At 42.6% G+C, this 25265-nt stretch overlaps 1 protein-coding gene and 1 long non-coding RNA gene across 2 annotated transcripts; both read right to left on the reverse strand.

The window, feature by feature from the left end:
• Positions 1–845: 845 nt before the first annotated feature.
• On the reverse strand, positions 846–22961 carry TRIM4 (tripartite motif containing 4). Its single transcript, XM_058710486.1, has 6 exons — positions 21249–22961; positions 16186–16281; positions 15287–15517; positions 10443–10465; positions 10078–10175; positions 846–6691 (listed from the first exon to the last, which is right to left on the reverse strand). The coding sequence occupies exons 1-6, from the start codon at positions 21639–21641 to the stop codon at positions 6105–6107; spliced, it is 1428 nt and encodes a 475-aa protein (XP_058566469.1). The 5' UTR covers positions 21642–22961; the 3' UTR covers positions 846–6104.
• On the reverse strand, positions 18490–20316 carry LOC131500913 (uncharacterized). Its single transcript, XR_009256528.1, has 2 exons — positions 19668–20316; positions 18490–19636 (listed from the first exon to the last, which is right to left on the reverse strand). It is a non-coding gene; the product is annotated as an uncharacterized LOC131500913 (long non-coding RNA).
• Positions 22962–25265: the final 2304 nt, after the last annotated feature.

A 25265-nucleotide genomic window follows, 5' to 3' on the forward strand; every position in this document is an offset into this window, starting at 1 on the left:
TCTGTGTCTCCCTCTCTCTCTGCCCCTCCCCCGTTCATGCTCTGTCTCTCTCTGTCCCAAAAATAAATAAAAAACGTTGAAAAAGAATTAAAAAAAAAAAAAAAAGAGTTAACTATCGGGGCGCCTGGGTGGCTCAGTCGGTTGAGCGTCCGACTTCAGCTCAGGTCACGATCTCGCGGTCCGTGAGTTCGAGCCCCGCGTCGGGCTCTGGGCTGATGGCTCAGAGCCTGGAGCCTGCTTCCGATTCTGTGTCTCCCTCTCTCTCTGACCCTCCCCCGTTCATGCTCTGTCTCTCTCTGTCTCAAAAATAAATAAACTTAAAAAAAAAAAAAAAGAGTTATCTATCTTTGGAGTGCCTAGGTGGCTCAGTCGGTTAAGTGTCTGACTCTTGATTTTGGCTCAGGTCATGATCTCACGGTTCATGAGATCAAGCCCTACATCAGGCTCTGCACTGACAGTGTGGACCCTGCTCGGGATTCTCCGTCTCCCTCTTTCTGCCCCTCTCCCCCTCAAAATAAACTTTTAAAAAAAGGGAATTATCTATCTTCTGCATTCTTTCTTTTAACCCTGAAAATAGGCCAGGTCATTGAAGAATAGAAGGCTAAAGTGTCAACATCTAGATTCTGGAGCTGTGATTTTCTCTTTCCTGAGTCTCTTTGGCTGCAGGAATGTAGTCTATAAGTTATAAGTCATTTTTCCAAAATCTCTTGAGTCTTCAGTTACTTGGGTTTATTCATTGTGTCTCCTTTCCACCTTTCTATGTTGTTGTTGTCAGTTCATACCCCCTTACACTTTCAACATACCAGAAGATGTTTAAAGCAAGTAAGTGTTTAAAACATTAAAAGTAACAATGTATTGGGTTTTTATTGCCTCCAAAAAAAGTGAAATGTATGATAACAATAGAACAAGGACTGGAAAACAAGTTCTACTATTATAAAGTCTCTTTCTACACATTAAGTGACACGTTACTTGAAGGTAGATTCAGATTTTTTCAAAATGTATACTGTAAATCCCATGGCAATGACTAAAAAGGTTTTTAAAAGAAGTATCAATAATAAGTAGAGGAGATAAAATGAATTTTATTTTTTAAATATACAATAAAACTAGAGAAAGCAGAAAAAGGAAAAAAACTTAGAAAAAATTAAATAAAAGAACTAGCAAAATAATATATTTTCATCCAACTATATCCAACAATAACTTTTTCTGTTGCAGTTTTATACGTTTATTTGACAATCAATGGTTAGTTCTCATCCACATCTATTACCTGTAGATTTTTGAAAGTGATGATGGGTACATATGTAACCAATGTGTGAAGCCTGTTTGATGAATCTTCATCCTTGCTGTTTTTTGGACAACCACACATGGACATGGTGTGAAACATTCCTTATTCCTTTGGCCCACATTGGTATCAATGTGCACATCTGAAGTTCACATCTCCTTCATGGCAAATTTCCAAATTTCTTTGAGTGCCCAAAGGGCACACTTCTTGAAATCCACTCCATGGATACTTGTGAATATTGATGGTGTATTCTCTTGTCACTACCTTGATGATAGAAGAATAGCCCTTCCTCTCACCACCCTTCTCTGTGGGAGCTATTCTGCTGGGCCATGTTGGAAAGAAACAATAACTTTAAAGGTGAATAGTTTAAGAATAACAGTTAAGAATGGAAAGACTATTTGATTTAAAAAAAAAAAAAAAAAAAGCAAGGGGTCCTCCAGAAAAACAGACCAATAAGATGGATGGATCACTGGCCATTGGCTCACGTCACCATGGAGGACAAGAAGTCCCACAATCTACTGTCTGCAAGCTGGAAACTCAGAGAAGCTGGTGCTGTAATTCAATCCAAGTCCAAAGACCTGAAAACTAGGAGAACTAATGGTGTAAGTTCCAGTTGGGGTCCAGAGGCTCAAGAATCAGGGATCAATGGTATAAGTCCCAGTCCACATCTGAAGGCCCAAGAATCAGGAGCGCCAATGTCCCCGGGGCAGATGGATGTGCCAGCTCATGCAGAGGAGAAACTTGCCTTTCTGTTCTATTCAGCTCTCCACTGATTGGACAATGTCTACCCACTTTGGTGAAAATGATCTTTTTTTTTACTCAGTGTATCAGTTCAAATGTTAATCTCTCCTGGAAATACCTTCACAGACACACCCAGAAATAATGTTTTACCAGCTATCTAGGCACCCTTTAGTCGAGCTGACACAATTAACCATACAGAGGTCTCACAAGAAGTCTATTTTAATATTATGATATATTATGACAGACTTGCAGTTTCAGCTCCTACATGTAAAGAATTGGGAAGTCCTAACTCACATCCTTACAAGAAAAAGATGAGAAAACTGAAAAGTAATGGCTTTTCCTGCACTCATCAGAGAATTTAGGTTGCATGGCAAACTGCCACCCCAAAATCTGGATAGACAAGCAAATCCACAGAGGCAAAGCTAAGACCTCCTTACCTGAAGCAAAATCCAACAGAGCTATAAACTTATAGGAATAAATAATGGTTTTGATGAAGATTGAGTGTGAGGTTGAGTGTGGGCTAGCTTAAGGGTGAGAAACTTCTTGGAGCTGCAGGGTTGGGCAGGGGGCTGGAGAGCATATATTCATGGGTTTAACTCCAGGAACTCCACCAAATTCTCAGAATTAAAAGTTGAGGAAGATCTCCTCCTACCAGAGTCAGGAGGGGGGAGGAACAGAAATCACTGGAAAATGTGCCTAGAATGCTCTACATAACAAAAGCCCAGTCTCCAGGGGAAAAGATCTTAGCAGAGCCTTATCCACTGTCACACAGTGTAGACATTGGTGCTTACAGCACCAATGCATATACCCACCAACTTTGAGGGCGAGGCAGTGCAAGTCTAGGTTGAAATCTGAGAGAGTCAAGACCATCTGGAGAAAGTGTAGGATAGTTATTGCCAAACCATCTTCTGGAAAGTCTCTGAATTAGTCCCTCAGTTAGTTTCTGTGGTGAAATAAGCTTGAGAAATCCTGTGTAATAAATACCTCTTCCACTATGTCATAACATGTTAACATAGTAAAGACTCAGAAAAATCCCTAAGTAACACTGAAAACTATTACAGTCCTGTTTGTATATCAGAAGCATCATGAGTTTACTTCATTTTTAGTAAATATGATACCTGTGTCCCAGCTCATACCTGAGGGGAGCCAATATCAAGACTCACAAAAGAAGCAAAAAAAAAAAAAAAAAAAAAAAAAAAAAAAAAAAATATATATATATATATATATATATATATATGTATTATATACACGTGTGTGTATATATATATGTATGTGTGTGTATATGTATATATATATATATATATATATGTATATATATATATATATATATATATATTAGGTGGAGTAAGAGAAGAATATTTTTCTCTGTAAAAGATGCAAGTTCTTTAATAATAGTGAAGGAAACCAGAATGTGTCAGCCCAAAATATGCCTCTTTAGCATAAAAATTATTTTGAGCTGAAGGCAATTAAGAGCAGCAAACCCAGAAAAAGCTCCCCTTTTTCTGCCTGCAGACAAGATATACATTCTCCTTTTGCTGGAGACAACACCAAAGAGGAATCTGCAAACATTTCCTCCATTAGTTTCCTCACATGCATTTACCTTCCCACAGACTGCCACACCTGGAAGGCTAAGACGTTCCTCCTGCGTCCTCCACAAGTGTATTGTTCTTTATTAAAGGTACTATGTAAACCAGAATTCTAAGCCTCCACTTTGAGTTGCTCTTCACTTTAGGTTTCTCCTGCATGGTGTGTGCTGCGTGTGTTAGTAAACTGTTTTTCTCTTGTTAATCTGATTTCTTGTCAGAGGCCCAGCCAAAAACTTAAGACAGGTAGAGGTAAAGTTTGCCTCCCCTACGGTAGTATGACAGGGCTCATGTAGCCTTGAAAGAGGAGGAAATGGTCTGGAATCACTGCCACCAAAAATGTAAAAGGAAGTCAAGGGATGAAAGAATAAAGTTTGTTCACCAAGGAGTTCAAATAGCCCACTTGAAGTCAGAGAGCAAGATTTTGTAGCAGAACCAGTCAACCTGGCTCAACAGCCCAGGAGGAGGATGGAGGAAGGGTTGCAATGAGTTTCCCAAGGACTGGAAACGAACAAGGCAGACACTGGGGGAAGTCCTGATGGGCAAGTGTATTTGCTTCCTAGGGCTCTGTGACAAGCCACAAACCAGCGGCTTAAAATAACAAAAATTAATCATCTCACAGTTCTGGAGGCTAGAGGTCCCAAATCAAGGTGTTGGCAGGAGCATGCTCCTCCGGAAGCTTCTAGGGAAGGGTTCTTCCTTGCCTTTTCCAGGTTCTAGCAGCCCTCAGCTGGCTTGTGGCAGCATGACACCAATCTCTCCCACAGTCATTTTCCCTGTGTCTTCACACGTCACCTCCGTGTGCACCACAGATTATTGTTACTATTATTATTAGGGTGCCAGTTACATTGGGTTAGGGCCCACCCTAATGACCGCATCTTAATTTCCAAATAAGGTCATATTCACAGGTAGGACTTCAACCTATCTTTCTAGAGGACCCAACGCAACTCCTAACAGCAAGTACTTTAGAAAGTTAAGGAGAATTCAGCAGAAATCACTGAATGAGGGGGTTGCTCAGGCTGAAGAGAAAGACAAGCCAGGATGGGCAGAGACATAGGAGGGGAGGAGGGGTTAGGGAGGGTGCTATTAAATCACTGCCAGAAAGTCTACAGAAATCTGGGAGGAAACACATTAAAATGTTAGAAGTGGTGAAATTACCAATAACTTTCAGCTTTTTATACTTTTTGTATGTTCCGAATTTTCTACCATAAGTGGACAACTTTTACAGAGAGAAACAATCATTATTTTTAAAATAACTACCCAGTTCCTGTCACAATCCTGAGAGCTTATACTCTAGAAAACAAAGATAAAATGAGGGAAAACACATATAAATGGATAAAAATGTGTAACAAAATAAAAACCCAACACGGAGATGTTGCTGACATGCAATCTGCATTCAATAAATGCTCACAAAGAGCATTACAAAAACCAGAAGCTTACAAAGACCAGGAAAGGGCACAGGCTTTTACCTCAGACTGATCTGGATTTAATCCCAGCATTCCCATTTGCCAGCCAAACAATACCGAGTGAGTTACCCCAAAGGTCTGTTTTCTTACTTGTAAAAAGAGGATTTTAATTTCCATCTCACACCAAGCTTCTGCAGGAGCCGTACAAGAGCATTAATGAAGAGGCCAGAAGTGCAGTGTGAATACTTGGCAAGTGCCTCCCAATGTTTTAGATGTGGCGTGAATACCTTGCATACACGACAGTAAGAATTTGACCGATGGAAACATAACCAACACTTGAGGGCGTAGGCGTGGTCGGGTGAAAAAGAGTCATAGCCTGGGCAGAGTAAGGGAAGATTCCCTCAACTTTCTGATCGGGAGGTATCAGTACTTACTGGAGAGTAGAGGAATTATGTGACTGAGCAGAAACAGTCTACAAATCTGTCAAGTTTCAGGAAAAGAGACCATCCTATACAAAAATGCAACCTGAATTGCCTTGTACAGTGAGGGAGCAGTAACCTCCTCTGACAAGAAATTGGGGATTAAGGAAATTCCAACAGTTCAACAATGCTAGCAAGGCCCACATTCCCTCTTCCTTTCCACTGTCACTGTGCTCTCCTCAGTTCCAAGACAGCTACTAACGTCAGAAGAGGGGCTGTGTCTCCTTAAACACCTCTTTTTTAAAGCTACATGATCTTTCCCCAGAAGCATCTTGGAACATTTCTCATCCCAGCTCATTGGCCAGAATTGCCTCGCATTGGGGAGAGCTGCCTCTCCTGAAGCACAGGGAGGGTGCACACCAAACAGCTCAATGAGGAAGAACCGGAAGAGGAGGAGGGACATGGGGCAAGTGGGTGCCGGAAAGGCCACCAACGGGCTCCACCATACTTTCTGTGCACAGCACACACAGGGAGCTGAACAAGACATCAAATTAGAACCTGAATGGACAGTACTGATGTGCTACCTGGACCAGTATGTACAGAGTGAAAGAAGAGGGCCAAGGGATGCATGGCCCCAGGCTAGGGTACAGGCAAAGATTCGTGGGTAGGGGAAGACTCATTTCCCACCAGTCACTGCTGGGATGACTAAAGATGCTAACGGACTCAACCAAAAAAATGGCCGGAGGCAGGAGATGTGAGGACAAGAGAAAGTGTGTAGATGAGCTCCATCCACAGCGCTGTAGAAGGAGATGTCCCCAGCCTCGTGATCTAGGAAAACTCCCACCCGGTGAAGAGCAGGCTCTTGCTTGGTAGGACTTACGGAAAAGCTTATTAGGGGCCGGTAGCCAGCAGAACTCCAACAAATAGCCCAGATTCCCACATGGGGGGACATTTTTGAACTATCAACAATCCCCATGATGTCCTCCCGACATACCCCCACGGCAATCTCCAGGCTATCTCGGCTCTCAACTTCCCAGTAATGTTTCCCTGAAGTGAAAACGTTTTTTCCCAAAACACAGGGTAAATGCTGAAATCTTTCCACAGACTGTGTGGTCTTCGGAGGGGTCCTCCATCCACTAACATAGTCCCACGCTGAGGAAAACAATGGCCAAGAACTGGCTGATGCTCCATTTTTTACATATCTCCCTTCCTGGGAGAAGACAAGTTTGGGATGGGCCGTGTCTTCAGCTAGATTTACAGCCACTGCAGAGAAAATGAGAGCAGAGATTTATAATGTGACAACTTACCACCAAACCTCCTCCAGAAATACCCCCTCTTTTCCAGCTTCACCCCATCCTTCTCCTGAAAAGAACTGTTAGGGATGAGATACCCCACTGCCTCTCAACTGATCCTCAGCTGGGTGTGGCCTTAAGCAAAGTGAAATCTTCGTTTCCCTTCTGCTCTAAAAGATTAAGACCTAAAAACAGGGGGCTCATTATTTCATGGCCCCAAGTCTTCACAATCAGCATAAAGTTGGGAAAACACTAACAATTCTGACTTGTTGAATCAGGACCAGACCAAGATGGCTAACAGGCTGGTTCTTTGCCCTGGGACACAGAAAAGTCATCGTTAGCAAGTTTACTCTTTCCTGGTTCCAGCTGTTCACTGGGAAGCTCCACAGGCCCCTAACAGATCACTCAAAATGGAACTCACTATTCTGTGCCTTTCCATCCTCTTGAGACGAATACCCCTTCACATGCAGACATCTTGTCTTCTGTGTTCTCTGTGGTGTAACAGCACTACCTTCACCCAGACAACTCACACTTTGAAATCTTGAGGTTATCTGACTCCTCTCTCCCTCTGACCTTTGATGGCTTATTAGTCACCAAGTCCTATCAAATCCACCTTTGGAAATACCACCCAGGTTCCTTTCCTCCTGTCTTCACTGCCACTGTCTTCACTCAGACTTTCAGCACCTTCCACTTTAACGGTGTCTCTAACTTCCTCCCTGGCCTCCCTGCCTCCCAATTCTCTTCCCTCCCAGACTCTCCATGTCTGTCTAGTTTCTCAAGAGGATTTTTTTAATCAGAAATGGATGTTAGGTTTTGACAAATGTTTTTTCTACATCTACTGAGGTGATCATATAGTTTTCCCTTTTTCAGTTTTCCAATGTGGTGAATTACACTGATTTTTCAAATGTTAAACCAACCCTGCTTTTCTAGAATAAAACCCATTTGGTTGTGACGCATTATCTTTCAATATGTCGTTAGGTTCGATTTGCTAAAATTTTCTTTAGAATTCTTCTGTCTGTGTTCATAAGGGACGTTGATCTATAGACCTTTTCTCTCATAATGTCTTTGTCTGATTTTGGTATCATGATAACGCAGGCCTCGTAGAATTATTTTTGAGAGAGAGAGAGAGAGAGAGAGACAGGGAGACACACAATCTGAAGCAGACTCCACGCTCTGAGCTGTCAGCACAGAGCCCGACACGGGGCCCGAACTCACAAACCGTGAGATTATGACCTGAGCAGAAGTTGGACACTTAACGGACTGAGCCTCCCAGGTGCCCCTGGAGATTTCTTTCTTAAATGTTTGGCGAATTCAGGGAAATATGATGTCATCTTTATTTTTCCATTGTAAGTAACGTCCTTTTTCTCTTCTTGCTTTGGAAATTTTCTCTTAACACTGGTTTTGGTGTAGTTTCCATCCTATTTCTTATTCTTTAGGGCTTGCTGAGCTTATGCGATCTGTGGACTTAGGGTCTTCATCAAATTTGGAAAATTTTTGGCCATTATTTCTTCGGATATTTTTTCCTATCTCATCCCTATCCTGTTCATCTATTCAGGGACCCCAATTACCACATGTAAGGCTGCATGATATTGTCCCCCAGCTCACCAATGCTTTTTTCATTTTGTAAGGTTTTTTTCCGGAGCATTTCATTTTGTAGTTTCCACTGCTTCATCTTCAAGTTCACTCACCTATTTCTCTGTAATATCTAATCACGTATTAATCTCAACCAGTGTATTCTTTGTCTCAGTCACTGTGGTTTTATCTCCAGAGGTTTGATCTGGGATTTTTTACATCTTCCACGTCTCCAAATGCCTCTTTACAGGATAGTTATAATAACTGTATTATAAAGTCCTTCGGAGCTTATTTTAATATCTGGATCAATCCTGGTCGGTCTCAATCGATTATTCTTATTATGGGTCATGCCTTCCTAACTTTTTGCATACCCGGTAATCTTTGATTGGATACCAGGCATTGTGAACTTAGATTGTTAGGTACTCATTTTTAAAATTCTCATGGTTTGTCTCAGGATAAAGTTACTTGGAAATAATGTGATCCTTTTGGGTCTTAAACTCGTGACTTTTAAGGTGGGCCCAAAGCAGTACTCAGTGTAGGGTTAATGACTCTCTACTAATGAGGCAAGATTTCCCCAGGAATTAGGAGTTTTCCAGTCTGGCTGGTAGGCACAGGCATTGTCTAGGCCCTGTGGGAGCACCGGGAACTGTTCCTTCTAATCATTTTGGAAACGGCCTTCCTCAGCCTAAGGTAGTTTTCACAAGCATATGCTAAGCATTACTCTGCTGAATACTCAGGGGGCACCTCCATAGATCATCAGGGTTCTCTCTATAGACGGCCCTCTCCTCACCAGTACTCTGCCCAGTACTCTGCAAGTTCTCACTGCTTTGTTCTCCCTGGACTCAGCCCCATTCCTCAGCCTGGCTCCACCTCCACTACCCCTCCCTGCAGTAGCCTGAAAGCTCTTTCAAGGCTAGAGGCTGGAGCCTCATAGAGCTCACCTCATTTGTTTCACATTTTTCAGGGGTCCTTGGCCTGCACTGCCTGATATCCAGGGTTGGGAAAACTGTTCTCTTCATGTACTGTATCTGTTTTATTTTAGTTTTCTTAGTTAGCTAAGTTTTAGGCCGAGGAGTAAATCCAGTCCCCATTACTTCATTTTAGCTGGAAGTAGACACCTACCACATGGCTCTTCGTCAGAGATGTGCACGCGAGAACCGGCTATGTAGTTCTGACAACACCTATGTGCCTTGCTGCTTCCCTGGAGATCCAGTAAGTTTATCTTCAGACTTTCCTATGCTCATCTTCTCAACCTCAGCTCCTGCCTTTTCCCACAATGCACCTTATGGTTTAGTCACACTGGATACCCTCCCCTCCGTTTCCTCCACACCTTGGCTCACACTGCTCCCTCTGGTTACATGAATATGCCTCCATTTTCTACTTGGCAAACTCCTACTCACGCCTCAAATCCCAGATCAATGTCACCTGTGTGTGAAAACCCCCCTACTTCACCCCCAACAGAGCTCTTTCTCTGTACTACCATAATATTTTATTCATACCACCATAAACAGTAGATCCCACTATGTTACAGTAAGTGATACGGGTCTGCCTCTCCAGTTTGCTTAAATTCTTAGGCCTTTTTCTTTCTGTATCACTGGCACCTTATAACCCACAGTATATGTTAAGTAAATGCTTCTTGAATGAAGCACATATCCATGTATTCCTAAGTAGTTTTTACCACTTTTCCTGCTAGCTGTATGCTCTGTTTCCTCTTTCCTTTCCAGACTTTTCTCATTGCTTATTCTCTTATTTTAAAGATTTCTAGGGAGCTCCAACCTTGCTCACCTTGGAATCGCTTCAGCATTTCCTTCATCATGGGTATCTTGCACACAGTCTTCACTGTTAGAACTTCAGGGGAATAGTTCACATCCTGGTTCTCACTCCTAAGAAAAGTACAGAGGGTTGCTCTTCTTAAAGGGGACAACTCAGGCAGCCAAGACCCCCAACTCCTGCGGAAGGTTCCAAGCCCAAAGCTCACACCACCACTCTCCCATTCCCCCTTGCAAAAGTCAACAGTAAAATCCCTCCTCCCACCCTGGACTCCCAGGGTGTGCCCAGACTGTTCTATGGACCCCAAGCCTGTTTCCCCTCTCCTCAGCCTGTATCTTTACCATTCCACTCAGGCCCCATAAGAAAGCAGCCGCTCATACCTGGTCAACACATCTTTTGGATTCTGTGAAGAGAAGAAAAACATAAGTAAGTTATGCCCCTTCCTCCTGAGATCTGGTACTCAACTTCGGGAGCAGGTATTTTTCTGTCAACCGCTTTTGTCAATGTCATGTATGCTCTCATGCTGCCAAAGCCAACGGACTGATACATGGAGTCTTTTTCTTCATGTGACCTCTCTGCACCATCTGACAATGTTAACCAATCCCTGAAACCCTATTCTTTCTCCTTTGCCACCATGACACTAACTCTCTCCTGGCTTTTTGCCTACTTCTCCATCTATTCTCTTTCAGACACAGACATTAACAAGTGTTGTTTGAGGACGTGGTAGGAACATAAAATGGTTCAGCCACTTTGGAAAACAGTTTGGCAATTTCTAAAGAATTAAATATAAATATATGACACAGCCCAACAATTCTGCTCCTACTATCTACCCAAGAGAAATGAAAATGTACGTCCACACAAAGAATGTCAGGCAAATGTTCACGGCAGCATCATTCCTAATAGCCAAAAGGTGGAAACAACCCAAATGTCCATCAACTGAAAAGAGAAACAAAACGTGGTATAGTCTACAATGAAATACTATTCAGGGATAAAAGAAAAAAAAGGAATATAAATACAATACTAATATATGCTATAACATGAATGAACCTCAAAGACATTATAAATGAAAGATTCCATACACAAAAGACCACATTATTATATGACTCGTTTATATGGTATATTTCAAAAAGGGAAATCTATAGAGTCAGAAAGTAAGTTGTCTAGGGGCTGGAAGCAGGAACAGAGATTAACTATAAATAAGCACAAAGTGATCTTAATGGGGTGATGGAAATGCTCTAAAACTGGACTTTGGTAAGGTTTCCACAACTAGGGAAAATTATAAAAATCACTTATTTAATGATAAAAAGTACACTTTTAAGTGTATGGGTATATGTGTGGGTGAATTATAAGGTATGTACATTACACCTCAAGAAAGCTTTAAAAAAAAAAACAAGTGTATCAAAATGGTTAATTACCACATGAAAAAGTGCTCAAGCACATTAGTCATTTGCAAAATTCATCTACCCTTTGGAAGGAGGAAAGGGGTGCTGACTGAGGGCTTGAGCTAACATTCTATACCATTCAGCTAAAAGTAAAGAGCTGACAATTCTAAGCACTGATGATCACACAGAGCCACTGATCTCTCTCACACTGCAAGTAACAGTGTAAACTGATACAATCACTTTGGAAAACAGTTTGGAATCCTCCGTTTGGAACCAACAGATGCCCTGTGACTCGGAATTGTTTTCACAGGTACATAACTGACAGAAATGTGGACACATGTACACCAAAAAAGACATGTTCATAACTGCTTTTTTGTAACAATAAAAACTAGAAACAACCCAAATTTTGCTAACAGTAGAGTGAATGGTATTTTTGGTATATTAGTACCATGGGATACTACAGAACAGGGCCTTCAACCTGGCACTATTAACATTTGGGGCTGGAAAAGTTTTTGCTGGGAGCTGGGGGGGAGGTGTCTTCTGTGCATTATAGGATGTTTAGCAGCATCTGTGGCCTCTACACGCCAGACGCCGGTAGTAGCCACCCTCACGTTGTGACAACCAAAAATGTCTCTAGCACTGCCCCCTGGGGGAGCAAAATCCCTCCTGGTTGAGAAGTTGTACACAGTGATGGAAACAAATGTCTGCTGCCACCTACGACAGCCTGGGTGAACTTCACAACATAATGTGGAGCAAAAGCAGCAAATGCTGAAAGAGTAGTACTCAGAAACAGACAGAACAGTGTGAGAAGTCTGGAGGGAGAACACCCTCAGGGAGAAGGGAAGGGGTGTTGACTGGGGCACGCAGAGGGCGCCTGGCAAGCTATTCATGTTCTATTACGAGACTTGGCTGGTGGTTCCGTGGGTGGGTCACTTGGTGATAATCTGTCAGGTTTATGATTTATGCATTTTTCTCTATGGATGTTATACTAAAATGTTTTTAAACATGTTTATTTTGTTATGACAGTAAAAATGATGTTGCCCGAATCCATGGACACAAACGATACTTAAAGGTGAAAGTATAGTTTAAAAACATTTACCAGCAGGGGCACCTGGGTGGCTCAGTCGGTTAAGTGTTCAACTCTTGATTTCAACTCACAGCTCTTGAGGAAATCAAGCTCTGCATCGGGCTCTGTACTGACAGCACAGAGCCTGCTTGGGATTCTCTTTCTCCCTCTCTCTCTGTCTCTCTGCCCCTCCCCTGCTCACACACACACACACACACACTCTCTCTCTCACTCTCTCTCTCAAAATAGATTAAAATAAACTATAAAAAATATAAATAAATAAATAAATAAATTTACCAGCAAACAAAAGGGTCAATGTAGATGAGCTAGGCATGCCAGCTCCAGAGGCTGAGAAAGAACTATAGAGCAAACCCAAGAACTAATAAAAAAATAAAATAAAAACAAAAACAATAAAAGCAGATATTAATGATTTCACTGCATTATTTGTAGTGGTAATGGTGTTGGGGCAACATGGGTTTCCAACTTTGGAAGAAGGAACTGACAAAATGTGGTAGGTAGACACGTGGGTTCAACGTACTGTATAGACAGCGACAGGAATGGATCTTAAAACATAGTACCTAAGGGGCGCCTGGGTGGCTCAGTTGGTTAAGCGTCCAACTTCGGCTCAGATCATGGTCTCACAATTCGTGGGTTTCAGCCCCACATCGGGCTCTGTGCTGACAGCTCAGAGCCTGGAACCTGCTTCAGATTCTGTCTTGTTCTCTCTCTCTCCCTATCTCTGCCCCTCCCCCTCACACTCTGTCTCTCAAAAATGAATAAATGTTAAAAAAAAAAAGAAAAGAAAACAAAAACATAGTGCCTAAGGAAAGAAGCAAGAGATGGAATGCAGCAAGATTAAATCATTGCATAGGGGCGCCTGGGTGGCGCAGTCGGTTAAGCGTCCGACTTCAGCCAGGTCACGATCTCGCGGTCCGTGAGTTCGAGCCCCGCGTCAGGCTCTGGGCTGATGGCTCGGAGCCTGGAGCCTGTTTCCGATTCTGTGTCTCCCTCTCTCTCTGCCCCTCCCCCGTTCATGCTCTGTCTCTCTCTCTGTCCCAAAAATAAATAAAAAACGTTGAAAAAAAAAAAAAATTAAAAAAAAAAAAATCATTGCATAAATTAAAAATACATAAACCAAAGCAATACTGCACACTGTATAAGAACACATTCAAATGAAAAGATAAAAATTAGGTACAATAGAATTTTTTTTCAATGTTTCCACAGTTCTTTTTTTTAAGGTGTCTATACAGTTCTAAGAAGAAAAGAAGTGAGTTATAGGCTAAAAATGATGAAATAAAGGAAAAATAGATGGATAAGTGAATAGATTAGTAAAATAAGTTCTCTCAGGCTGAGATTCTATAATCCAGTTCTGTCTTCTTTAATCATTTCCCTACCATTGCACTTATGTTGGCTGATATATATTTTGTAAGTATTCTGCTGGTTCATGCATATCTTTGAGGTTTCAGATTCTGAGTAGATATTAAACCTCTATTTAAAAAATTATTCCAATGTGTTTTTTCAAAGATTCTGCTGAATATACATTTGGATATGTAACTGGAACATCGTGGCTTAAGCAAGCTGTAAAAGTTGTAGACAATTCTTGGAAATCATTACATTAACATAAGCTATACCCTTCCCCTAGCAATTTCTTGCTGAAAATAACTGGTGAGTGGGTCCATGTGTCTCTCTTCCTTAAAGGTAGAGCAGAATGTTGTATCCTGGTGAGGAAAAAAAAGTAATCACAGACTGAAGCGCTCTTCAACAATTCTTTCCCCCTCAGTCACATGATGTGGAAGAGAGAGTCTGAGGAATCTAAGACAGTTACAAATATTGGATCCTATCCAAAAACTGAAAGAACCTATAAGGATACTTTACTTGCTGAGGATATAAAGGTAAAGATTATATAATAAACTGCCTTAAAGTTCCAAATCTAAGTGCTAATGAATTACCTTTTTTTTTTTTTAAGGAGGCTTCATGCCCAAATGGGGCTTGAACTCACAGCCCTGAGATCAAGAGTCACATTTTCTACTGACTGAGCCAGCTAGGCGCCCCTAAGTGCTACCAAATTAGAATTATAACTTTTTAACAGTTGCTAGATATTAGAAATTATTTAAATGAATGTACCTATCAAAATCTGAGGCTAAGAGCAAAGTTATTATCAAGCTATGATTATAATGATTAAAAATTAGTTGGGGCGCCTGGGTGGCGCAGTCGGTTGGGCGTCCGACTTCAGCCAGGTCACGATCTCGCGGTCCGTGAGTTCGAGCCCCGCGTCGGGCTCTGGGCTGATGGCTCAGAGCCTGGAGCCTGTTTCCGATTCTGTGTCTCCCTCTCTCTCTGCCCCTCCCCCGTTCATGCTGTGTCTCTCTCTGTCCCAAAAATAAATAAACGTTGAAAAAAAAAAAAAATTAAAAAAAAAAATTAGTAAGGAAGACAAATTTATCTTAAAAACTACTGATACAGTTATCTCCTTGGTGATTGTAGGTTTGCTTTATTTTACTATTTTAACAAAGAGCCATAAATGTATAAGTAACATGAATGGAAAAGTCTTAGATGTGCTTCAGACCCGAGGCAAACCAAGTGAACCTGGGTATCTCCACAGCACCTGAGCTCAGCACACCTAAATGTTGCGTTAATTTCCTCTGAATGGTGAATCTTTGACTCTTTAACTGTATAGTGACAGTAGTACACAATTATCAACAGAGAGAACACATTTCCTCTATTAAACCCACTCACCAGGAAAGACAAGAGGGAGTTCAGTGTGTGACTGTCTCACCTGCAGCAACTCCAGGGTGGGGCTCTGGCTCTTCCTCCCCACCTCTAAGATGAGCTGCTTCAAGGAAGTGATCGTCTGATGGAGCTTTAACGTGTTCTCATTCTGTTTCTTCTTCGTCTCTTCTTCTTCTTTGCTCAGTCTCTGAAGAAACAGTTGCTCTTCTTCGGCCAGGAAGTGGTGCAGCTTAGCAAACTCTGCACCGAATCTCATTCGCTGGTTCTTCATCTTCTCCTACGGCCACATGACACTTGCTCAGTCCTTGTCCTGCCCTTGCTCCTAAATTCCATGCACGTGACTCCCCAACAGTCCATGGCCCCTCCATCCCAATCACCTCCTCCAGAAAGCCCCTGCCCACCCTCCACAAATTCCCACTAATTTATTTATACTCACTTGGTATCTTTGTACTGGCCTGTATAGTATTAGTTCATTCTTTGTGACACTTGAGGCTCTACTACTGACAGCAATGCCTTGTTTGTGTACTTTTTAAACTAAAACACACTTTCACATCTATTACTCAGTTTAGCCTCCAGAACACCTACTGTTTGGTCTCATTAAGCTTTAGATGTGCTTCTGTGTGTGCACATCATGCCTCCCAACTAGACCAGTATCTCTGAAAGCAAAGTCCATTTACTTTCCACGATGCCATGGACTCAGACCACCCATAACCTAGGGAGTATATTTAGGAAAAAGTGGGAAGGAGAGGGGTACCACCTTAGAGAGATGGGGATGAAGTATGTGGTACTCCCATCGCCCAAAGCCACAGGTCAGTACAGACACACACTTCCTGATCTATCACCTTATCTGCAAGGGGCCTGACCACTCTTAACATCATGCAAGCTCCTCCCAACAATACCGAAGGGTCTCAGGGGCAAGAAAGGCTCAACCGATTCTGCTATTACCTTCCACTCAGTAGCATTTTTCACTTCCATGTCCTGCAAATGCATGGCTTTCTTCATCTTGGCAGTCAGACTACACTGAGTCTCAAGAAGTTTCTCCTGCCAGCAGAAACACATATCAGAAAGCATCTCCGCAAACATCTTGCTTGTTCAAGAGCTGAACAGGCAATGAGATTGAGAAAACGTTGAAGACAGTTACAGAATTAGGCATAAAAAGTATTCTGATCCGAAATCTTTGCAATACTCTATAGAGCCTGCCTATTAAGTAGGCAAAAAATGAAAACTGTTAGAGGCTTAATAAATACCTTGTACTGGTGAGGGAGGCCTCTGACACTATAATAGTAGGAGACTTTTGTAAAAAGGTGCCATCCTTTTGAAGGGCAACTGACAGGATTTAAAACCATCTGAAATGTGCATAATCCTACTTCCAATAATCTGTGCAACAAGACACTAGCAAAAATAATATGTATAGGAATGTTCACTGCAGCAGTATTCATTATCCATTCATGGGGAATTATTAAATAAATTATGGTATATTGATACTCTGTGCCAATCTCAGGTAGTTCTCTCTATATATTGATGTGTTTTATTAAGTAAAAAAACTATACTGTAAAACAATAGTATTGTATAATTGTTTTGAAAAGAACAAATACACATGTATCTGTGCATGATGTGTGTATTTAAATAGAAGAAAAATCTGGAAGAACATACACCTAAAGATTAACACTGGTTATTTCTGGGGAATAGAAATGGCTTGGAAGTTTGGGAGGGTGGGGACTAAAACTTTTATGAATTTCGGTCTTGATTTTAGAATTTAACAACCTGAATGAGCTATTAAAAAGTAAAAGGAGTCGATCAGCATTAACAAAAATGGCTGTGGAGGGGCAGCACCCGGTAGCATAAGGTCAGACATGACCTCAGACAGAAGCACACAGGTTAGACACACACGCGCACGCACACACACACACACACACACACACACACACACGAGGAAAACCAGCAAGAACAGACGACCAAATGGCTGTGAGAGAAAGGAGTCCAGATTTTGCCCCTGGGTTCCGGCTTGACAACTAGAAGGACTGTGGTCTATTTACCAAATAAGGAAATACAGGGAAATGAGCAGTATGTAAATGGAAGGGGGGGAATTAAATTCGACTTTACTAAATTGAGTTTGGAGGGGGGTGTCCCTGATGAGTACAGTTAACAGTTAAGGGTCAAGAGATCTGAGCTGCAGAAGTAGATTGAGGGGGGAGGGTTAGAGCACAGGCAGCAGGTGCAGCCAGGGTATGAGTAAAATCCCCCAGTAAGAGTCTATCAAGAAGGCAATACAGGCTGGAACAAGGAACAACCACACTTAAGGGGTGTGCAGAGGACAAAAACCCTGCCAAGTAGCTAAGCTGAGTGGTGGTTGGTGAAAAACCCAGAGAGGATGGTTTCTCACCAAAGGAAGAGAAAATTTAAATAAAAACCAGTGAATACCGTCAAATGCTGAAGAGTGGCCTAGGGCAGCTTTCTGGAAGTGTAAATATGTGTCAAAATAAAAAGCTAAAAGGAAAAAAAAAATGAACAGAACTAAGAAATAAGCAGGGCAAGTTTTTTTTTTCTTCCCTAGGAGAATAATGAAAACCAGTCGGTGTCACTTTTCTTCCCACACTTACAAATGACAATGTCTACAGCAAAATGAAGTCATTGGAAAGAGCGACACCACCAAAACTGGTGAAGGTGTGGAGCTGCCAGAGCTCCCCCACGGCCACATGGTGCTGGTGGCTGTGCGAAACAGAACCACCACTCTGGGAAAAGGTCCAGCGTCAAACTAAGCATACATCAACTTCTAGATACGGGAAACATGAAAGTGTGCATCTATAAAAATACCTCTATGAGAATACTCATACCAGCTTTATTCATAAAAGCCAAAAACTGGAAACAACCCAGGTATGCAGTGATGGAAAGATGGATAAGCCAACTGCGGTATGTTCATAAAATGGAATACGACTCAGCAGGAAAAAGAAACAGGCTACTGATACACACAAAATGGGTGAATCTCAAAATCGATACGCTGGGCAAAAGGAGCCCATATAAAGGAGTACAGACTATTCTTCCCACTTTCATGTTTGCTTGGAAATTGCATAGTGAAATGTTGGAGGGGGCAGATGAAACTAGGTTGCAAAGGGATTCCATTCACATGAAGTTCCACAACAGGCCAAAATAATCGTCAGTGCAAAAAGATTAGAACAGTAGCTGGGTTGGGAAGAGGGAGCAGATTAACTGGGAGAGAGGATGGAGGAGCTTTCTGCAGTGATGACAATGTTCTTTTTTTTTTTTTTTGTCTTAAGATTTAAGTAAGCACCACACCCAATGTGCAGTTCGAATTTACAACCCTGAGATCAAGAGTTACATGCTCCCGTGACTGAGCAGCCAGTCACCCCAGTAATCTTTATCGTCTTTATCTTAAGAAGGGCTTAGGGTGCCCAGGTGTATGCATTTGTCAAAGCTCAGCAAATGTACACTAAACATGTGCATATTTAATTATATTAAATGTGACTTCAAAAACCACCACTAATGCTAAATGTGGTTGGTTGGCGGTAAGCATGCTAAAGTATAGGAGGAAGTGGACTATCTGCAATTAACTTTAAATGCCTCAAAAGGAAACAAGAATTGATGGATGCAGAGAACAGACAGATGGATAGATAGGTGATAAACAGAGTAAAATGCTAATGGCAGAACCTAGATGTGGGTATATTGGTATTATAAACTTCGTCAAACATTCATGTTTGCTTGGAAATCGCATAGTGAAATGTTGGGGGGTGGATAAAATTAGGTTGCCAAGGACTTCCTATAGTTCTGTTATACGTCACAAAATCACCTGTGTTATTTTCTTTCTAACACTATGTTTTCTAATATTATATAATCTACTTATTACCTCTAGTTGTTAAACAGGTATATAATCCTGCTATTTGGAAAGCTATTTCAAGTAATTTTATTCCTTTATCAATTATACAACTGCCACTCTGTAATCACTGTCAACTTCGATGTATATGGGAGGACTGCAATCAGATAAGTAGTTCTTTTGAATGTGATCAAGATTTTTTTTAAGTTTTCACTTTTGTTTAATAATGAAAAAAATATTGGGGTGCCTTGGTGGCTCAGTCAGTTAAGCATCCAACTTCAGCTCAGGTCATGATCTCACGGTTCATGACTTCAAGCCCCGTGTCAGGCTCTGTGCTGACAGCTTAGAGCCTGGAGCCTGTTTCAGATTCTGTGTCTTCCTCTCTTTGCCCCTCCCCCACTCGCACACTGTGTCTTTCTCTCTCCAAAATAAATAAACATTTTTAAAAATGTTTAAAAATAATAATGAAAAAATATTTTAAATAGAATTTTTCAATTTTTAAAAGCCCTTAACAATTCCAGTATTTGTGAATTATCCTGTATTGCTGGTTGTATTCCAAGATTCTACCTCTTTTTGTTTTGTTTTGTTTTGTTTTTACCTAAGTCTTTTTGAATCCTACCACAATTGAGATCTGAAAAGGGGCCCCTGAATGAAAATGGTAATTCCAGGGAGATTAGAAAAATCCTTCCCTACAATAACAGAAACTGCCAGGAGGTGGCAGGAGGGCAACACCAAGCAGTTCTCCAAACTTAACTGCCACCTTCCTCTCTCCCTCTACCCTCCAAAAATATTAAGCAACTTCCAGTCCTCTCACATTGATCACATGCCATTCCAAGCAGCCATGCTGAATATGCTGTTCCTTTGGCCTGAATATCCTCTCCTTTACCTATCATACTCACCCGTCAAAAGTGAGTTCATGTTCAACTCCGTGAAGCCATTTCTCCTCAGACCTTCCATGTACTCGATACAAACTTGAATAACTCACTTACACACTGAACTTATTGGTCTACATGCTTATGTACCCTACAAGACAAGGCTCCTGTCCTTATCCATTTATGTCCAGATTCTAGAACAATGCCTGGCCTACAGTAAGCATAAATAAAGGTTACTGAGTGAAGGGGTGGATGTATAGTTCATAGTGCTACTTTGCATATTTCCTGTTTGTAGTCAGTTGATAAAACTGTATGGCATTTTATAGTTTACAAAATACTTTAAGTTGTATCATTAAACTTGTGTTTTCAACCAGTACTTACTAGATACCAATTCTGTTGGAGACCACTGGAGTTACACCATCAATATAGAAGGGGGTAGGGCTACTCTGGAAAGGATGATGAAGGAAGGTCTTCAAGCTAAAAGCTAAAAAGATGTAAAGGATGGAAGGTGTGGGTAGAGAAAGAGAACAGACTTGAAACAAAAGAAGGCAGTGTGGCTGGAGTAAAGTAAGATAAACTGCTTTATTCAACTGAAGCGCCTTAATCCATAAAATAGGCAGGACAGATTAATCTCCAAATTCAAACAGTAAGTGATTTTTCCCAACTGATGAAGGAAGCTAGTATCAAATCCCGGCCTCGCACTTCAAGCCAGCTTTTCCCAAATCATCAGTTGTCTATAAACCCTGTAGATATACACCTGCACTGTCTAATACAGCATCCATTAGCCAGGTGAGCACCCAAACTGTGGATAGTCCGAATTGACATGTGCTGTAAACGTAAACACAGATTTCAAAGTCCTATTACGAAAAACGTAACTAAAATGTCTCACTGATAACTTTTCATAGCGATTGATGTCAAATGATAACACTTTGGAAAACTGGGTTAAATAAAACATATTATTAAAATTAGCATCACCCGTTTCTTTTAACCACTAGGAAAGTTTTATTACATCGTGTTTCTATTGGGCGGCACTGGTATACACCCCCTCGGTATGACTGTCTTAAACTAGAAGCTCCCAGAGGCCAATACTTTGAAAATTCTATGCAGACCCTCCTCATCTCAGTTTTAACCCCAACTCTGAGATCTGTGTGTCGCTTAATTTCTTCGCACAGGTGGTGGGGGGCGGGGGAGGTCGTACTTCCAATGGGCATTGCAGCCACCTCGTAGGTCTCTCATGACAATGGCCTACGACATGGCATGACAATGGTATTCCGGGAATACCGGCAGCCCCGCTACGGCCGGCTCACCCGGTAGCTGGCGAAGGCCTCGTCGATGGGCGCCATGGTGTGCGTCTGGTGCTCCTGCGACTCCCTGCACACCAAGCACACGGGCCGCTGGTCGTCCTCGCAGAAGAGCCGCAGCGCTTCCCAGTGGCGGCCGCACAGGCCGGGGGGCACGGGGCCCTGACGCCGGCGCCGCGTCTTCTCCGTCAGCCGGGCCAAGGCCCAGTTGGGCCGCAGCGCCGCGGGCGCCGACGGCTGCCGGCACTCGGGGCAGGGGAACGCGCCGCCGCCCGGCGCCCAGCTGCGGTGCAGGCAGCCGCGGCAGAAGTTATGGCCGCACTCGATGGACACCGGGTCCTCGAAATAGTCCAGGCAGATGGAGCAGGTCAGGTCTTCCTGGAGGTCTTCGGCTTCCATGCCGATTCTCCGCCCCGGGGTCGGGGTCCGACGCGAGGCGAGGGAGTGCGGGCGGCGGGGAGGGGAAAGTGCCGTCCCTCCTCCGGGGCCTCGGGACCAGTCCCGGCGCGTGCTGGCCAACCGGCGGCCCCTCTCTGCGCGCGCCGCAGTGCCGGAGCGCGAGCCCGGCCGCCTCGGGGTTTCGGCTCCTCGAGGGCGCCGCGGGGCACGACGGGACGCGGGCTGCCCCTCGGGCCAACAATAGAGATGCGGAACTTGCTCCGGGACGCCTAGAGAGGACCGGAGGAGCCCTCGCGAGCCGAAGCTGGAGGAGCAAAGCGAGGCGGCGCTAAGGAGTTTGGCCTGTCCTTCACGTTGGAGAGGTGAGGTCAAGTTCTGGCGTCCTTGGCGAGCTGCAGTCGGGCGGGCGTTCTGGGAGTGCTGCAGCGCCAGGGCCTGGGGTGAGGGAGGTCTGTGCAGCTGGGCGTGGAGTGGGGGCGAATGAGGCGCCGGGCCAGTTTAGGCTTGCTCTCCCTGAAGTCCGTTCTTTCCATTCAGCCTTCATTCTTGGCCTCCACCCTCAAGAGCTAGTCGAGTTCTTGGAAAGGCAGGATTTCCTGCTGCCCCCGCGAAGCCCACCTACTCTCCTGGTGTTGGGTGAATTGGAGAGCCAGTATTCCAGGACGGGAGCAGGAAAGGGAGCGTTTAGCCGCCCACGAGCTAGTGGGGTGATGGCTGGTCGCCCTGCCACCCTGATTTCCCTCTCTTTCTTCCCAAGCACCCGAGACAAACACCAGGTAAAGGAAGCCCATTCTTTGAGCATGGGACACGTTCACCCAGCGCAGATGGGGCTTCTAACAGTTAAGTCAGGGTAAAGAATCTCGGGTTAGATGATCTTACCCACATCTGAGACTTCCCACCGGTGTCTTCGGTGGATCAACTCCTAGGAGGTCTGTGGGTATGGGATGCGCTAAGCCAGCTCGGGGTGATCCGCTGAGTGGCTGTTATCTAAGATGCTAGAAAGGAGCAGATCCTGTAGCTTCAGTCCCAGCTGCGGGAGCCTGAGGAGGTCAAGACCAGGTGCCAAAACAATGCCTGGGGAGTGGAGCTGGAGCTGTCCTAAGGAGGACATTATAAAGGATCTGCTGGGACCAGAGAGTGGGTGCAAAAGAGATCAAGTTTTTTAAGTGGGAGTGATTAAGATTCAGAAGCATGGATATATCCCTTTTGGTATCCAACTTGTAGTACAGCAACCATTTTTCTACCTCAAGAAACATCCATTGAGGCTTTCAACAAGCAAAATGCTTGCCTATTTCAGGGAATTGTCTGTTTCCCTTCATTGGATTTTTTATTTTATTGTTGTCTATTCCTTTTCTTTTCAATGCGTTTAAATTCTTCTTGCATCCCAATATCAGATACTGCCTTTCCCATAATATGCTCAGTAGTAGTTACCGAATGTCCAATTAAATGACTTGGAAAGGGGATTCCTGTGATCCGTTTTGGGATTTTTGACAAAAGCCCAACGGAAAATCTACTTTTTTAAATGTTTCATGGGGCGCCTGGGTGGCGCAGTCGGTTAAGCGGCCGACTTCAGCCAGGTCACGATCTCGCGGTCCGTGAGTTCGAGCCCCGCGTCAGGCTCTGGGCTGATGGCTCGGAGCCTGGAGCCTGTTTCCGGTTCTGTGTCTCCCTCTCTCTCTGCCCCTCCCCCGTTCATGCTCTGTCTCTCTCTCTCTGTCCCAAAAATAAATTTAAAAAGTTGAAAAAAAAAAAAAATTTAAAAAAAAAATAAATGTTTCAAAAAATATAAATAATAAATAAATAAATAAATGTTTAAATTACACAACTAATAAATGCATTTTCTATGAAAATTAGAATACTGTATTGAGAAGGAATCTGAATCTTAGTATGGACCAAGTAGAAAGAAATGCTCTCATCAGTTATTGATGTTTGCCATGAGTGTGATATAAGTGCGTATGTGTCTATATGTCTTCCTGTGTACTGAATGACAAACATAAGGTCCCATGACACCTTAAGGTTCTTATGGCTTCTATCCTGCCATATGCCTGAGATAAACTTCCTTCTTTACTAAAAATAGTGAGCCCCGCTAACTTGCAATTTTATTCATACGGAATTTCAAGCGACCCCAAGGAGCCAAACAGCCTTGAAAAGAAGGATTCACACTGCCCAATTTCAAACCTTATTACAAGTCTACAGCAATCAAAACATGTGATACCAGGATAGGGATAAACATATAGATCAGTGAAATAGAATTGAAAGTCCAGAAATAGTGCCATACATCGACAAGCAATGGGTTTTCAACAGGGATGCCAAAAACCATTATATGGAAGAAAAATGGGCTTTTCCATAAATGGTGCTGGGACAACTAGATATCCATGTGCAAAAGAATGAAGTTTAACCCTTATGCCATATATAAAAATTAATTCAGAATCAATCAGACCTAAATGTAAAGCTAAAACTGTAAAACTCTTAGAAGGAAATGCTGGTGTAAAGCTTCACAATCATGGATTAGGCAACGGTTTCTTAAATATGACACCAAAATCACAAGCAACAAAAGAAAAATTGATAAATTGAATTTCATCCAAATTAAAAACTTATGCATCAAAGGAGACTAACAGTGAAGTGGAAGACAACCCACTGAATGTTGAAAATATTTGGAAATCATATGTCAGATAAGGACCTAGGAGCCAGAATATATAAAGAACTCAACAAAAAAAATACAAACAACCTAACTTAAAAATGGGCCAAGGATGAGTAGACCTTTCTCCAAAGAAAATATACAAATAGTCCATAAGCATATGAAAGAGGCTCAACATTGTTTGGGAAATGCAAATCAAACCACGGTGGGATACCTCTTTACCTCACTAGGATGGCTACAGTTTTAAAAATCAAATAAGAAAGAAAAGAAGAAAACAAAAAGAAAAAAAATACCAAGTGTTGGCGAAGATGTGGATAAATTGGAACCCATTTATACATTGCTGCTGGGAATGTAAATAGTACAGCTGCTGTGAAAACAGTTTGGTAGTTCCTTAAAAGGAGTTACCATATGCCCCAGCAATTCCACTCTTAGGTATTTACCCAAGAGAGGTGAAGACATAGTCACACAAAAACTAGTATATGAATGTTCATAGCACCATTATTCATAATAGCCAACAAGTGGAAACAATTCAAAAGTCCATCAACTAAAAATGAACAAAAAATGTGTGGTGAAGCATACAATGAAATACTAAACCATAAATGGGAATGTAGTACTGATTCGTGCAACATGGGTAAACTTCAAAAACATGGTGCTGGGGCACTTGTGGCTCAGTCAGTTAAGTGTTGACTTCAGCTCAGGTCATGATCTCACAGTTTGTAGGTTCGAGCCACACATCAGGCTCTGCACTGACAGCACTGAGCCTGCTTCGGACTTTCTGTCTCCCTCTCTCTCTGTCCCTCCCCTGTTCTCTCTCTCTCTCTCTCTCTCTCTCTCTCTCTCTCTCTGTCTCTCTCTCTCTCCAAAATAAATAAATAAACATTTTTAAAATAAATTTGCATATGTTTATAAAAAAACAAACAAACATGGTGCTAAGTGAAAGAAGCCAGTCCCAAAGACCATATATTGTATGATTGATTCTATTTATA

This window comes from Neofelis nebulosa, chromosome 18 (assembly GCF_028018385.1).
Source record: "Neofelis nebulosa isolate mNeoNeb1 chromosome 18, mNeoNeb1.pri, whole genome shotgun sequence".
Classification (NCBI taxonomy): Eukaryota; Metazoa; Chordata; class Mammalia; order Carnivora; family Felidae; genus Neofelis; species Neofelis nebulosa.

What these genes read in the sequence shown, in the direction of transcription:
- TRIM4 (XM_058710486.1), bottom strand. Translation starts at nt 21,641, where the DNA reads ATGGAAGCCGAAGACCTCCAGGAAGACCTGACCTGCTCCATCTGCCTG. An exon ending in CCAAAAGATGTGTTGACCAG is followed by an intron (nt 10,176 to 10,442) that starts GTATGAGCGGCT and finishes TACTTTTCTTAG; the next exon opens with GAGTGAGAACCAGGATGTGA. An exon ending in AATGCTGAAGCGATTCCAAG is followed by an intron (nt 6,692 to 10,077) that starts GTGAGCAAGGTT and finishes TTTTCTCTGCAG; the next exon opens with TGGCTGTAAATCTAGCTGAA.